The 15,581-nt window shown below is 46.9% G+C and overlaps 1 protein-coding gene across 2 annotated transcripts in view; it reads left to right on the forward strand.

Annotated features, from left to right (window-relative positions):
• AGAP1 (ArfGAP with GTPase domain, ankyrin repeat and PH domain 1) overlaps positions 1-15,581 on the forward strand; it is a 338,554-nt gene that overhangs the window by 149,192 nt on the left and 173,781 nt on the right. The window contains exon 10 of one of the 2 annotated variants that reach the window (XM_044913774.1): positions 15,122-15,266. In XM_044913774.1, coding sequence (XP_044769709.1) covers positions 15,122-15,266 — 145 coding nt within the window. Of the gene's footprint in view, positions 1-15,121; positions 15,291-15,581 lie in introns of both variants that reach the window. The other variant, XM_021679032.1, reaches the window with a different exon arrangement.

Here is a 15,581-nt window from a genome sequence, read left to right on the forward strand (position 1 = left end):
TGGGATGAGCTGGTCACCCACACTCTGGGGCCTCCATCTCCACTTGGCGTTCTGCAAACACAACCCTAAACTAGCAAGATTAAAGTATTTGAGCGGACCTCTGAGGCTGCTCTGTGGTCTGGGTTTCTGTTTCTCGGGGAATTTGTACGTCTGGAAGACCTTTAAAAAGCCCTCCCTGCGTCCTGTTCTTGGGGGAGATAGGTCTGAGTGTCTCATTGATGACACCTCGCTGGATCACAGTCAGGGTGGGCGAAGGGCAGCCTGTTCTGTGGACTTCACTACGAGCCGCAGGGAGCACCTTGATGGAAAAATGGAGGGGATAATGAGAAAGAACTCAGACCTGGGGGCTTCACAGTCCAGCGTCCCCACCTATTCATCTTCCGTGTCAGGAGGGCGCTGTCGAAGGCACAGCTGACAGAGGTGTGTGCACTGCGCTTCCGGAGTGGGAGCTCGTGGCCTGGCGGTCGGGCCAGCGGCTTCATGGGGCCCTGGCCAGGACGGCTGTCCCGGGCGTCCTCACGAGGATGCGGGGCACCCGGGCAGAGCCCACCTGCCTGGTATAGGCTCGAATTGCTCACACTGTTGAAGACCTCCTTCTTGGATGTCTCTCCCTTTCTGCACGTGGCCCAAGTTGGAAACAGCTGTGGTTCTGTCCTTTCTCCCTGACCTGCAGAGCTGGACCTCTCCTTCCCACGGCGCCTCCGGCCTGGGCGGAGGAGATGCTCCCGCTGCACGGCATCTCTGCTTCTAGATGCTGCTGACGTTTGCTTGTTTTTTCCCATGTCCTAGAGTCAAACTTGGACTCTCTGAATTGTCCTATCAGAATGCTGATTTCAGTTAATTTTCGGGTTCAAAATCAGACAGAAAATCCCCCCCTTTACCGATGCAAAAATGATGAAAAGATCTGGGATGATTCCCTGAGTGGGTATTTATCTCAAAAGAAATAACATCAGGGAAAAAAAGGGAGATACTTCTCTTGTGAGAACAACTCTTGCCCGTACCCACTGTTGGTAATCATCATTTAAGATACATGCAATCTTCACATAAGATCAGGACATTTTACTTGATGATTGACTGTGAATCTGTGATCAATCCCTTCAGCGAGCTTTGCATACCTGCTAAGATAGACCTCAGATTTCTTCAGAGAGTGATCACTGAGTTATACCCAGAGAAACTCTTCATTGGTTTCCCCAAAACATTGCAGAAGTCAGACTAGCTTGAGTCTAGATGGCTAGGCAGGTAACTTTGAAGCCCAGATTTCTAGATGTAGAACGTTTGAGTCATGGGCTGACCTTGAGATTTCAGCCCCCCCCCCCGCTTTGATGTCAGACGAGCAGAACGATGTCAGACGTCTGTCTGACACCCTACTGCAGGAAGCGTAATTGGTTTTATGATGAGCAATTATTGGATCTTGCTTCCCCTTTATAAGCCACAGTGCTGCAGGCTCTCCTCCTCTGGTCTGTACGTTCTTTTCCAGCCTGGCTGCTTGTACTTCCAGTCTGCTGTCCATCCTGCGGGTAGACCTTCATGGCCTTCCTCCACGAGAAGTCCTCCCTGATTGCGTGGCACACCAGCCCTTCTCCTGGTACCCTCCAGCATCTCTGTACCACCCCGTCTAGCAAGGACCATGCCCTGTTCCCCAGTTTGCCCAGGGCTGGTGTAGGCTAGGCACCCAGGCCAGCACCTGTGGGTCACATGCAGTCAAGTCATGTGGTTCCTGCAGTGTCTTTGCTCCTGCACTGCCTGGGCTAGGATCCTCATGGGGAACGATCCTGGCTCTATTTTGAAAATTCCAGTGACACTGGGGTGGAGGAAATGAACCCCGTTGCACATCTAGACCTCCCTGGGTACAGATCCACTTACGTCGGGTAGGGGAGAACATACACACGCGGTATTACACAAAGGCCATAAAGTCTTAAACCACTGCTGAAATCCCCAAATAATCCATTTTAAAGTGGATTAGGAAAATATGTCAATACTGAGGAGCAGAAATCTGGAACTCTGGCTACAAGTGAACCTTTCTGTTCTGGTCTGATCGCCTGTTTCAGGCAGATGGGACTGAGTTTGAAAACAAGTGTGGGAGTTTCTAGAGTGGCCGGCGTCAGCCCTGGGGCAGCAGAAAATCCCCGAGTTTGTTGTGATGGGGACTGTGTAGGGGGATATGGTGGGGCTTTGGGAAGTTTGGGGTAGAAGCCTTGTCCCTGAGTCTGTGCGTGTTCTCGGCCTGCCCCAGGAATAACTGCTGTCCAGTTGTCCCACCAGAGTGGTTTCCCGGGCCCACGGGGGGAGCAGCCCCTCTAGGAGCTCCATGTCCGGATCTCGTTTGCTTCCAATCGCACTTGATGCTCTGTCTCTTCCCAGGAGAGGCGTTCAGGCATCTTGTAACAGCGGATGTGAGAGTGAATTAAAAACACGCCTCTGTGTAGTCACGTGAGAACCTAGGCCATCCGTCTACATGCACAGAACTCCATCTATTTTGTCTTATGTAGAGAAGGAAGTCACACTGTGGATCTCTGTGGCCTCCAGCACATCCTCACCTCCATCCATCTAAAAACTCGTTCCTTCCTTCATGTCTGACGGGTTCCATCAGCGTCCTGTGCTGATTCTTTCTGATGCTCAGGGGGACCCCGCACTCGTGACTTCCGGGCCTGGCAGGGCCCTTCCGCACCACGTGGCCGGGATGGAGCCCAGTGGCGTTGGGATTTGGCAGCCCACTATGGGGATCACCAAGCGCCTTCAAGGTCCGTGGCTCCGGGTGCTCTGTGGGCTGCTTCTCTTCCTCTGCCGTAGCGATGGTCTCCGCCTTCCGTCCTCCATGGGAACTCATCCAGGAGGACCTCAGAAGTCCCGCTGACACAGGTGATTTCCCAGCACCCCCTTCCCTGACCTCAGGCCTGCTTGTCTGCTCCGTTCAGCGGGCGTGGCGCCCTGCCCACCAGGTTTTCCAAAACTCAGCAGTTGTCCGCTGTGCAGAGAAGGGCAGTTCTTCCTGTGGTTCTTTTTCCTTCTCCATATACTTTTCATCCTATTGTTACTTACTTCTCTCCACTTGATTCTTTTAAATGTGTTGATGATGGAGAAGATCCCCACCGTGCTTAGGATGGGGCCCTCACCCCTTCATGGGACCCGCCAGGTCTCGCCAGCTGCCGCCCCGCGCACTGCCTCTGACCCGCCATGTCCCTCCCCAGCTGGACTTCCCTTCTAGCTGCTCACACCTGCCACGCTCTCCGGCCTCTGGGCCCTAACACTTGGCGGCTTCTTCCACCAAGAATGCCCTCTCCTGTTCCTCCTCCTTGCCAGACTGACTCTGCTCGTCCTTCCCCCAAAGTCTTGAGAAGGGCACGTTTCTGTGGGGTTTTCTCCACCAGGCCTGTTGGGGTGCACCTGCCGTGCGTGCCCTCCCCTCCCCTTGCTGTGTCCATCATTTCTCTGTTCTCTCGGCATATCCTATGGCCCGAGTCACCCACGAGACCAGGAGTCCCTTGGAGCAGACACCTCCGGGGATCCTGTCAGCTGCATGTCCTTCGCATTGGCGAGATCTTGCTGAACAAAGAATGAGGCACGATTTGGCCACATGCTTGGGCTGTCCTCACACCTGCAGGCCTGCAGTTTCCGAAATCATAGGAGGAGGAAGCCACCTCCTGCTGCTTTAACACTGAACTATGTCATAGCCATATCCAGGCTCACTCTAAGAAAAGATTAAAGGAAAGGTCTCCAAGGTGGGAGAGGAATTCAAGGTTTTGGTTTTGTCTTTTTGATTGTGGTAAAACACACACAACATAAAACTGACCATCTTAACCATTTTTAAGTGTACAGTTCAGTGGTGTGAAGTGTATTCTTATCCAAACGTTCTCATCTTGCAAAACTGAGATTGTCCCCTTGAAACACTGAGTCTCCACCCCCTTCCCCACAGCCACTGGGGAGCACCATCTGTGAATCTGTCTGCTCTAAGTTCCTCAGGTGTGTGGAATCATAGTATTTGTCTTTTTTTTACTGACTTATTTCACTCAGCATAATGTCCTTGACGTCCTGCCATGTTGTAGCACAGGATGGGGTTTCCTTCCTTTTGAAGGCTGAATCATATTCTATTCTGTGTCTACACCACATTTTGTTTATCTGTTCATCTGTGGGTGGACATTTGGATCACTTCCTGCTCTTGGCTGTTGTGAATCATGCTGCTGCGAACATGGGTGTGCAGATGCCCCTTAGAAGCTTGAGGTTTTATTGTCCAAACTACAACTATAGAGAACTATAGAGAATAACTGAATTTTAAAGATGCCCAACCTTCACCAGGACCCACTGGGGAATTTGCTGGGCGCAGTCCTGAGCAGAGCGAATTAGGGAGGAGCCCATGTGGTATGAGAGCAGTCATCCGGCCCTGTTTCCATAGACTGCCCCAGGTTTGTCAGGAGCCCTCCGAGCGTTGGGGAGGCTGTCCCATCCGTGCTTCGGGCGACCTGGGAGCTCTCTCTGGCATTCACCCAGTTTCAGACAGTGTGATGAATATTAGTGCTGTCAAGTCCATGGAATGATCCCAGCAAGGTAGTGTAAATATTTTTGGGGAATTATATACAACTTTTGTTAGAAAGAATGACTACTAACTCATATCTTTTGCACATACACAAAAAAACTTAGATTCTTTATCAAAGTCTTATTTCTGCCTAAGGAGATTCTTGTTTATTTTATAGAACCTCAGGGTTTGTAAAGTGTTTAGATTTTCAAATAAAATGGCCAGAATGCCAGCTCACTGTGGTACGAGTTGTCTCCACGTTGATCACACAGTGTGTGTGTAAGTAGGGCGTGACCAGACCAAAAAAAGTCTTCATGTTTCTATAAAAACTAAACCATCAAATACCCTAGATCCTACCTAACCTATTTTTTTCTACATTGAAAAAAATCCCTCTGCCTTCTTTTCTAAAAAAAAAAAAAAATAGTATAGTGTATTCGTGTGTTTCTGTAAATATGCAGATTTAACCATGTAGCTTGCGGATTTGAGTCTTAAAGCTTCTAGTAGAGTCGATGGGACATAGTCTTATCAGGACACAGCATGATAGTTCGTCCCTTGACCCAATCTGTATCATTTTGTTTTCCATTTTTGGTCTTTTTAGTTTTCCTAACTGTAGCCAGAGTTCTTGCAAAAAGGTAAATAAATCAAACCCATTGGTTTTCTTCCCAGACAGTAAGTCACTACTGAGAACTCTCTGCGGGAGAGGATGGATGTGGGCGGTTGCAAGGAAATCTTCTTTCACTTCTACCAAGAGATTGAATTCCATTATTATATTTTATAAATATTTTCCTCTGTGGCTCATAACCCAATTGCTGGCTTGTTGCGAAGGTCTTGCTAGGAAGAGAGAGGTGGAGGTGGAGGGTCTGCCTCTTCTCAGGTGTGCCTGTGGCCCCAAATGGAAACCAATCAAGGTGCGATTTATGTTCATTAAGTGCTTGTCAAAACTGAAAAATTTTCTAATCAACAGCAATCTAGCGGCGGCCCCCTCGATGGCTGGGAGTGCCACCTCGGCCGCGTCGGCTCTCTGCCTGTTACAACTCTAGGCGAAAATCCGCTGATGATTACATTAGGCTAAGCTGCGGAGTAAATGAACCGTGTCTTATTTAGGTACCACTAGCTTCAGTGTAGTCCTGCCCCGCAGGGCACTTGATAGCGTTTTACGGCTTTAAAATTAGTGTAGCTTCCCCTTTGCTGCAGGGAACTGCGTGTTATGCCTTTGAACTCAATAAGCAAAGGGAAGGGCGCCTTTTGTTTTTCCCCCGTATTTTTCTCCCTTGCATTTTAGCAATTTTGTTTTGCATCTTTTCCAGACGGCATTTTGCAATAAAAATGTCTGACTACCATATACATGCCTCCCCCACCAAAAAAAAAAAAAAAAAAAAAGAAGAAGAAGAAGAAAAAAAAAAAGGAAGGAAAGAGGAGGGGGAGAAAAATAAAAAGTAGAACATATCAGACGTCTGCGGAGACACAATTTCTTTTTTCCTGTGCTGGGAAGTGAAAGGTCGCTTGGCAGGTCACCCCTCACGCCCACATCAAGTCGGAGGGCAAAGACTGGACAGCGGTAAGAAGAGCTGTCGTTTGGGGAGGACTCTGGCACTCTTGTAAACAGTTGGCATATGGTCTCCGTCCATCCTCAGAACCATCCCACAAGGCGGGAGCTGTTCATCTCCCTGTCTTTAAAGATGTGGAAACGGGGACCAGGAATGATTAAGTAGCATGCGCCGAGCACACAACTCCTGAAACCCTGAGGTTGGGTCCTGGGCATGGTCCCCGAGGCCATCCTCTGGCCCAAAGGAAGCTGACTTGGTCCTCTGCATACTTCTTAGGTTGAGGAAATCAGAACGTCAGCTGACTGCTCTTCATTGAACATGAAGCTGATCAAACCTCCTTGGCAGCAGTAGGCATCAGGGAGACAGAATTACTCCTGGAAAAGCAGTGCCTCAGAAAAAAACCAAACAGCTGTGGTGAGCGTTCAGCATGAGGAGAAATCCTTCAGCGCTGGTGGACAACAATGGATAAGGGAGACTTCTGTCCTGCATGGGTCAAATGGCAGAGAAAAAGGCGTAGTGATCATCAGTGCCCCCCAAGGACAGACTGTGTGTGCTCTTCTGTCTTAAAAACCTGCTTCTTCAAGAGCTGTGTATTCTAGCGAATTCACCCCAAGGAGTCTGAAGTTTTAAAGAGCTTCAGGTCTCTAATATCGCTATGCCAAACATTCCTATCTCACTCAAAACTTCCCAGGTTTAACTGCTGGTCCAGTTGTTTCAAGCCATAATTAATTATGAAGGTACTCAGCCAGGGAACAGTGCCGGCTCCTTGAAGTTCATCGCAGTGAAATTTCACTCATGCTTGCCTTTGGAAGGGGCCTATAGTGCCTGGGAAGACAGGAAGCCATTTTCATACCCAACACATTCATTTTGTACGGGCTGGGTTTGAGCACGAATGGGTTACAACTGGGTAATACTCAATTTGAACCTAAAATAAGGAAAATCTTTCTTGCAGTGTAAAGCTCAATATCCTAGGTCAGTCAAGACAGATACAATCAGGAAGCAAAAGGTATATTCATAATTCAATCTGGAGTTTTCTGCTGTTTTGATTTATAATAACCTATCCCCCAGGGCTGATGTTGGACTTCAGCCCACATGTGTTGGATGCTCCCCGGCAGAGGGACCTCAAGAGGTTGGCCCTGGCTCTGCGTGGGAGCTGTCCATGGTTCGTAAAGCGTGCCCCGCCCCGGCCCCCCCCCCCCCCCCCCCGCCCAGCCCCGTGCTACTTCCCCGGCCTTCCCGTCTACCTGGTCTTCCGTGATCACTGGGCCCAGTAAAGCCTTTCTTCACTAAAGAGTCTGCTGTCGTAACTGTTGCGTTTGTCCCGGGCAGCGGGTACCTTCTTCCTGGGGCAACCGTCGTGCGTCACGTCGGCGTGCGTGTACAAGAGTTGGTCGAGTGGTCCTGACAAAGGCAGCCCCGAAAGTGAAACCCTGGAATTCTGTTGGCTGTCTGGGGAAACAAAAATCATCTCTCCTAGGGTTTTGCACTTTGAAGCTGCCTCCTGCCTTGCTATTGTGACTGGTCCTTTGCAGAGAAGGAGAAATTGTCTTCTTTGAGTTATGTGATCTGAAAGGTCGTGGCCAGAAGATTTCTCCTAGTTTTACGATATTTTCATAGTATTTTTAGGGTGTCAGTTTCGTCCACGCCTGGGACTGTATATGAGCCTGTTGTTTATTATTCAGAAATGTTGGACTGGCACATTTGCTTAGGTCTCTTTGAATGGACAGTATTATGTGTGTCTTTATAGATTAGTTTCCTTTGAAAATAGTATTAAATGGAGTTGGGAATAGCAGTGCATCTAACAATGGCTTCTCTTACATACTTTTTTTTTTCCCCCAAGCCCAGAAGTAAGGATTTTTTAAAAATAGAACTTATACAAACTACTGTTCCTCTTTGAACCTGGACATTCATGAAGTACAGTGAAAATCGGGAGAATGAGTCAATCTTTTCCTCCAGGAAAAGACAAACAAATCTGAAGAACATTTCTGATATCTCTGCAGAAGCCCGGCTCTCATTCCCTTCCCCCAGTTGTGTGCGTGAAGCTGTCGTGTGCTCATGGCCCTTGGCCATCTTGTGAATACTGAACTGGGCAAGTGGTTCTTGAGCCTTTTGGCCTCAAGATTCCTTTACTTAAAAATAACTGAGGAGGGCGCCTGGGTGGCTCAGTTGGTTGGGCGACTGCCTTCGGCTCAGGTCATGATCCTGGAGTCCCTGGATCGAGTCCCGCATCGGTCTTCCTGCTCGGCGGGGAGCCTGCTTCTCCCTCTGACTCTCCCCCCTCTCATGTGCTCTCTCTCTCATTCTCTCTCTCTCAAATAAATAAATAAAAAATCTTTAAAAAAAAAAAAAATAACTGAGGAATCCTAAAGGGCTTTTCTTTCTGGGGGTTATATCTTTTTTAAGTTTTATTTATTTAAGTCTTCTCTACACCCAGAGTGGGGCTCGAACTCACGACCATGAGATCAAGAGTCGCATGCTCTTCCGACTGAACCAGCCAGGCACCACATCTGTGGGTTATATCTAATTGATACTTAACATGTTAGAAATCAAAACTAAGAAAACTTTGAAATATTCACATAATTTATTTAAAAGAATAATACACCGCCCTATGTGGTATTATTACATAAATAACCTTTTTATGAAAAACATTTTCCACAATGAAAGGAAATCTTGAGAACAGTAGGATTGTCTTACTGTTTCCAAAGCTCGTTGATACCTGGCTTAATAAAAGAAAGCTAGTTTGTCATACCTGCCATCTGCCTTCAGTCTTCTGAGGTACATTGTTTTGATTGAAGTGTATCAAGAACCTCACCTTATATAGGTATTTAGCTGGAAGCGGGAGGAGAATTCTAATTCTAAGTATTCTAATTCTAATATTCTAATAACCATTCAAATCATCGTGGATGTTCCTTTTGGGTATTCTATCGAAATGCAACATGTGACAATTGATTATAGCTTAGGAATGCAGCATGGAATCTGAAAGAGTATCACTCACTGTTTCCTTCTCTGCTCAGTGAAGATCCATTGTACTGTCTTGCTTGTTGAATGACCTTTCATCCTTCCATGTGACACCATGCATGTGTCATTTCAAAAACATTGCTTAGGGGTGCCTGGGTGGCTCATTCGGTGAAGCATCCAACTCTTGATTTCAACTCAGGTCTTGATCTCAGGATTGTGAGATCCAGAATCCTGCATTGGGCTCCGTGCTCGGCATGGAGTCAGCTTGAGATTCTCTCCCTTTACCTCTCTCTCTCTCCCTCCACCTCCCCCTGTGTGTGTGTGTGTATGTGCATGCTCGCTCTCTCTCAAATAAATAAATAAATAATTGAAAAAAATTTGTTTAACTGAGGTATGCAGCTTTCCTAATGGTGACACTTTTCATCATATAATATCCAGAAACTGTTTTCATTTATATCACCGCCCATCTTGTCAGGAAAGAACATCACTATTTGGAAAGTGTCAAGCTCATGGTGAGAGATACAAGTTGCCAAGATTCTCATCCTCGCTAGAAGCTCAGATTATACACTAGCCACAGATACTGTCCACTGTTTCCCCTGCAGTGCTCACGTTGGTCATTTTCAAGAAAATACCTGCCGAGGGCCCAAAACAGAATAGTCATAGTTAATGGCTGACATAATCATTCTTTCAAGTAAAAATGGGTCCCACCAAAAAAGCGCTAGTTCAACTTGCAACTCAGACAACTGCAGAAGTGTGTTTCTGTGGGACACCATTCCCCTTCCGTGTGTGGCACCAACACTCACGCGTGCTTGCCGTGTCATTACCTGGAAAATTAAGAAGACATGTATGTACTCAGGGTTGAAATGTTTAAGAATTAATAACTGCTTTTTTTAAAGATTTTATTTATTTATTTGACAGAGCGACAGAACAGAAGCAGGGGGAGCGGCAGAGGGAGAGGGAGAAGCAGGCTTCCCGCTGAGCTCAGGGAGCCCGACCTGGGGCTCGATCCCAGGACCCCGGGATCATGACCTGAGCCGAAGGCAGACGCTTAACCAGCTGAGCCACCCAGGAGCCCCAAGAACATTCTTAAATGAGACTTTGTTTTTATTTAGAGAGCATGGCAATGAATACTGACAATAGGGACTAGTACAGTTTGGTTCCACTGCCTGTGTATATGCTCTGGAACTAGCAGTTTTAGTCACCATAAAAACAAATTTCAAGTCTGGAAAAGGCAAACCAGTGTCTTGGGATGTTTTGAAAATAGCCCTGAACCTGTGAACCCCTGGATAGGGTATCAGGGACCACACCTTGAGGACTGCCAAGCTAGGTCATGCAAAGAGGAAAAATCCAATATATTGGCCATGGCAAGTATCAGTTTGTGCTAATGATTATCTAACCTAGACAAAATGTGTTATGTGTTAATATATTACATTTCTAAGCACTTATGTACAATTAGAAACCAGGACTTAACTGGAACAAAACCTAATTGGAACAAAAATTTCTGTGATTTTTTTTCCATCATTTAATTATGAAATGAAGAGTCTTCATACTGTTTAAAAAGTCTGTGTAAAATCACAGCGGTGTTGATTGCATTATCTATACTTAGAAGAAAGTAGAGTCGCAAAGCTGTGTGTTTTATTCAGATGCTCTCATTCCGAGATGCCAGTCATACCATTTCTGCATTTGGAGTTGGCTTTAAGATCTTGTTAACTGCTTTTGGTACCCCCGTGAACACATCAAGCAAACCCATCTTTCAGCAGACAGCCAAAGGTAACGCTGGGATGGGAGGCAGTGAGAATCAATATAGTAAGAGTATTTTTAGGGACTATTGATGGATTGCTGTATTTTGAGCTTAAGTCCAAGCGCCAGATGCCCCAGAGCTGACTAAGATGAACTCACCATTTACTGAGAACCATAAGGCCATCATCACGCACGGAGAGGGCTCTGGGATGGCCAAGCCAAGACCTCCACACCCTTCCTTCTGCAGTTTTGGGGAGAACTCCTGGGTTGCTCCAGTAGCCTCATGTGGTATTTGGGTGAGGGCTTACTCTCCCTGCCCAAGCACCGTGTTAGCCAGTTGATGGCCTCCAGGTCCTGGTAACGCAGGACCATGAGACTCGAGGACTAGATTGTACAGCCACAAATCAATTAATTCTCCGTATCCGGAGAGATCCCGTACACCACGGCACTAATGACTCCACTGCCCTCTCCGAAGGCAGCCCCCCAGAAGGTGGGAGCCGCGTTAAGCCATGCTGCTGTCAGCAAGCTGGAAGCTGCTGTGGGTCTCTGACACGGCTCTCAGTTGCTAGCAGGTTTCTCTCATTGCACCTCATTTGCATCTGGGACATCAATTAGCATGTTTGTTGAGGCTAATTGAATGAAACTCAATCATAGCTCTTAATTGCTTGACTATGTGAAAAGAAATCACATTAATGCAGCTAATTAAGTGTACGGCAATAGATGCAACATAATTAGGAGAGAGAGGTAAAAAACAAGGGATGCAAAGGTGCAGGAGTGGGCTTGCAGGGGGACGCCGTGCACGGCTCCCGAGCCATCGGCACGTTCAGCAACGGGTCCCTTTGCTCCAGCACCTGCTTGGAAAAAATAATCCGCACGACGAGCTCGGACAACTTGAGAAGAAAAATGCAAATAGGTTTGCAATTACTACTTTTTCAAGCTGTTGAGGGGCAGGAGATGACACCTCTGGGGGGCCTGGCTCTTGAGTGGGCCCCAGGGACTTGTTAAGTGCTGTTTAAAAGTACTTGGCTTTGAATTACCCTCATGCCTTGTTAAAGGGTTTTTTCCCCTTTTATCATCGATCAGCATTTTCTACAAGGAACAGGAGAAGGGTACTATCTGTAACATTTGCATATCAAAATCAAGCTTGCTGTCTTTACTTCACCCAGCAAGGTCCCTACCTCAGACCCGTAGGGCGGCACGTCCCACTTCTGAGGAGGCGACATTGGTTAGTGGTCCTAGCTTTAATTCCTCAAGTACCAAGCTGGGGAGAGATGAAAAGGCTGGATTCTTTCAAAAACAGAAAACTCAGCGTCGTTTCTCTTGGGGGAAACTTGAAGCTGCATACGCGCGCCTTTGCATTCCACCTGTTTCTGAAGCACCACGTTGAAGGGCTTTTATGGATTAGGAAGTGCATTTTGTAAGGTTTATAAAAATGTTAGTGGCTTGCACTGTAAGAATTGCCAAGTTTATATCCTGGTTTTTTTAGATCTAGTTCCTCTGAAGTTTCGGCGCCTAACTCAAGCGAGAAAACAGATTCCCTGGCCCATGCTGAGCCAAAGATAAATGTGTTCCCTTGCCGCATTCAAATCCAAAGAGCAGACACTTGGTACAATTTCTATAATAATTTTGAATAAAATATCCTGGTTATTGTATGTTAAAACATGCCTATTAAAAGAGCCCATGCTGAGGCTTTAGTCACTATCTGATTAGCCTCATTTTAGAGCCCATAAGCAATAAATGCTCAATTACACTCCTGTTATTGTATTTTAATTTGTTAAGAATTGGCATTAAAGAAGAAAGTTATAGCAAGTTGATATTTTTGAAAGAGTTGCTATGCGAGAATGAATTCATTATTTATAAGCTTTAACTTCGGTGACGAAGCTTAGGTTGGCCTATTTTCGGGGGATATTAATGGAAGTAAGTTAAATATGTTTAAGAACAACCTTTTTTTTTCTTTTTCTGTAAATGACCTTGACCCTCAGCCCTACAGTAACCAAGGATCACTTCCCTTGTGCTTTTCGTTCACCGTCCTCAACACCCCAAGCTCATTCATGAGGTTCCCTGTAATTTTTCCAGTCTGTCTTATCCTTCAGTCTAATTTAATGGTAATAACTTTCTGTCTTTGGTCCACATCCTTTCAAAACTGTAGCTCTTTCACAGTCGATTATATTTTGGGGAGCTTCCCAAGCACCTTGACTTCCATGTGGAGTCTTGGGTCTGTCAAGATGGCAGAGACGAACGCCAGCTAGCCTTTCCTGTGGGGTCAGGGTGCATCAGGGCCTCTGCTCCTGGCTGCCATGGCTGACAGCAGATTTGTGGACCCCGCTATATCTCTCTGGATGGTTTATCAACTGCTGACAGTGGCCTCCCCACTCCCAGTGAAGAGCTGATTTGTATCTGCCCACCCTTAGGTGCAGCCCCGGATCCTTTCTCCAGTGGTCTTCGGTCCCATGTTCCTCCTGGCTCCAGCCTTGCATGGGCTTTTGAGCGTTCATTCTGCACCAAGAATTGGCCATTTGAGTTCTCTCCTTAGGAAGTCACTAGAGACCCTGTAGCGTCTTTTCCTCCTGGGCTGGTGATTTTCGAATCTCCTATAGTTGTGTGTTTCTCCATCAGAACATCTCCCCCACCATGGCCACTCACATTCTGGAGTTTCTCTTTTTGCCCTCCTCCTCTGCTGAGAATTTCTGCACCCTCTTTCCTGAGTCTGGGTTGGATCCCATGTGACCCCCCCCCCAAGTGCTTATGTAGCGGGTTTTGATGGCAGAGAGAAGACACCTCTTCTTACACTCTCCGTCCTGAGGTCCCACATTTGGGTTCCTTCCCCTGTGTTGGAATCTTGTGCTTCTGCTTCCTTTTTGTATCGTTGCTTCTGTCAGCAGTCGTCCTGCTGTTTGATGAACCCGAAATTGATTCCCAACCCCTTCACCTGCTGGAACGTGAACATTCTCCCACAATTAAAAGATCCTCAGCCTACTTGCCAGAAGCCACTGGGATCCTCATCTCGGCTTCCCTGCCACTCTCTTGGCCCCCTCACGCTTCCTTGATACACTAAGGCTGACTTTCCTCATCCCACAGGCTGGGGCTTCTGTCCCTTACACTTTGCTTCTAGAACTTTCTCTGGCTCTCTCTGCATCTCTTGACTGTTGGTTAGCATTTACAAGCAAACAGCTCACTTTTCCAGCCTCCCTGGGTCCCTTGCAGCCCACAGGCTGGTTCATTTGGCAGTTCTGAAATTACATGGACTAAGAACTTAATTGTTTATACTAACTACACATTTATTGGCTTTTTTCCTTTGTGTTCTAAAAGGAATCTACCAATATTCTGCCAAGGAAAGAATGTGTTTATTTCATTTCATGCTTAGTCTTAAAACACTTGAGATGTTACTTACCCAAGAGTGTTTTCGAATACGTCCTTTCTTAATGTGTGAGGTCCATTTAATATGTCTACAGAGGCAAGAGGGCACCTTGCCCAAAAATTGCATTTGGAGGTCCAGTAATTCCTAATTCACCAGTAGGCCCCTTACCCTGGCTGTCCTTTGCCTCCTCCATTCCCCCACCCGGCAACCAATCCTTGGGTGTTGTTTTACTCCACACTTAAGTGTTGTCAGGTGACCTCCACGGAGACTATCACTGTCTTAGCTTCCCCGTGGTTCCCTGTTAGCTGCTGGTCATTCACCTCCAGCATGAAGAGAACAGCAAGATACTTTTTCTGGGTACAGTGAACCACTTGGAGAAACACAATGCTCGAGTACGAGACTTACTCAATGTTCTTTCTTTTTCACACACCCAGCTATTACACATCCATCCGTGAGCTCCGTGTTTTCTCAACACCATACCACCAACCTCTCGGACATTTTCCTGGTCCTTAGTGAAATGCTTGACCTTTTACTTAGTTTCCACCTGAGCTCCCACCGACAGCTTCATTCTTGTCTAGGCACTTAGTGGTATTGGCATCTGAGACAGAACAGTTGTTACAAAATATTCCTATTGCATGGAATTTTACCTGAAACTTAGAGGAAGATCCTGGGGTCCTAGTGTGCCATGTAATAAGCAGCAGTTTAAAAAAATACGATTTCATATGGATACTTATTTTCTCCAGCTGGTGTGTCATCCCCCCGATGGAAGCATTTCCTGTGTCTCCTTGTATTTCCAGGGTCTGGGCTAGTTCAGGACACAGAGGCTGTGATTTCAGTATATTGATGATGCCACCATCCTTGACAGATCAAAACCTCATTATTTTTAAAGTGCTTGCCACAGTGGAAGGGTCATAGGATTGCAGCTTGTGGTGTCTGATAGAACCTTGTGTCCTAGATTGTACGAGGTCTTCTTTTTAATCTCTCTTGGATGTTTAACATTTTGAACAGGATTACATGCAGAACGTTCATGGTAAAGAGATTGATCTTCTGAGAACCACTGTGAAAGTCCCAGGGAAGAGGCCACCCCGAGCCACGTCGGCCTGCGCGCCCATCTCCAGCCCTAAAACTAACGGCCTGTCCAAGGACATGAGCAGTTTACACATCTCACCAAATTCAGGTAAGCTTACGGCAGACCCGCGCAAGAATCCAGTGTGACGGCAGCAGTAGATGCGGCTGGTTGCGAGACAGTGTGGAGCCTCGGAGGTGAAGTGCGGTTGGAACCATTAACATTGTACATTAAGGTTTAGAAACCTCTTCTCTTCTGTGGGTGGTCGTTTCCCCTCTGCCTGTGGTCCCGGGACCGCCTGGTAGCATGTGGCGCCATCTTGAGTCACGGTCTCAAACCAACCACGAGGTCTTCCCAGAGCTGTGTAGTTGGAAATAGAGTTTTGCATATGATTGAGGATTT

This window comes from Neomonachus schauinslandi, chromosome 3 (genome assembly GCF_002201575.2).
Source record: "Neomonachus schauinslandi chromosome 3, ASM220157v2, whole genome shotgun sequence".
NCBI classification, from domain to species: domain Eukaryota; kingdom Metazoa; phylum Chordata; class Mammalia; order Carnivora; family Phocidae; genus Neomonachus; species Neomonachus schauinslandi.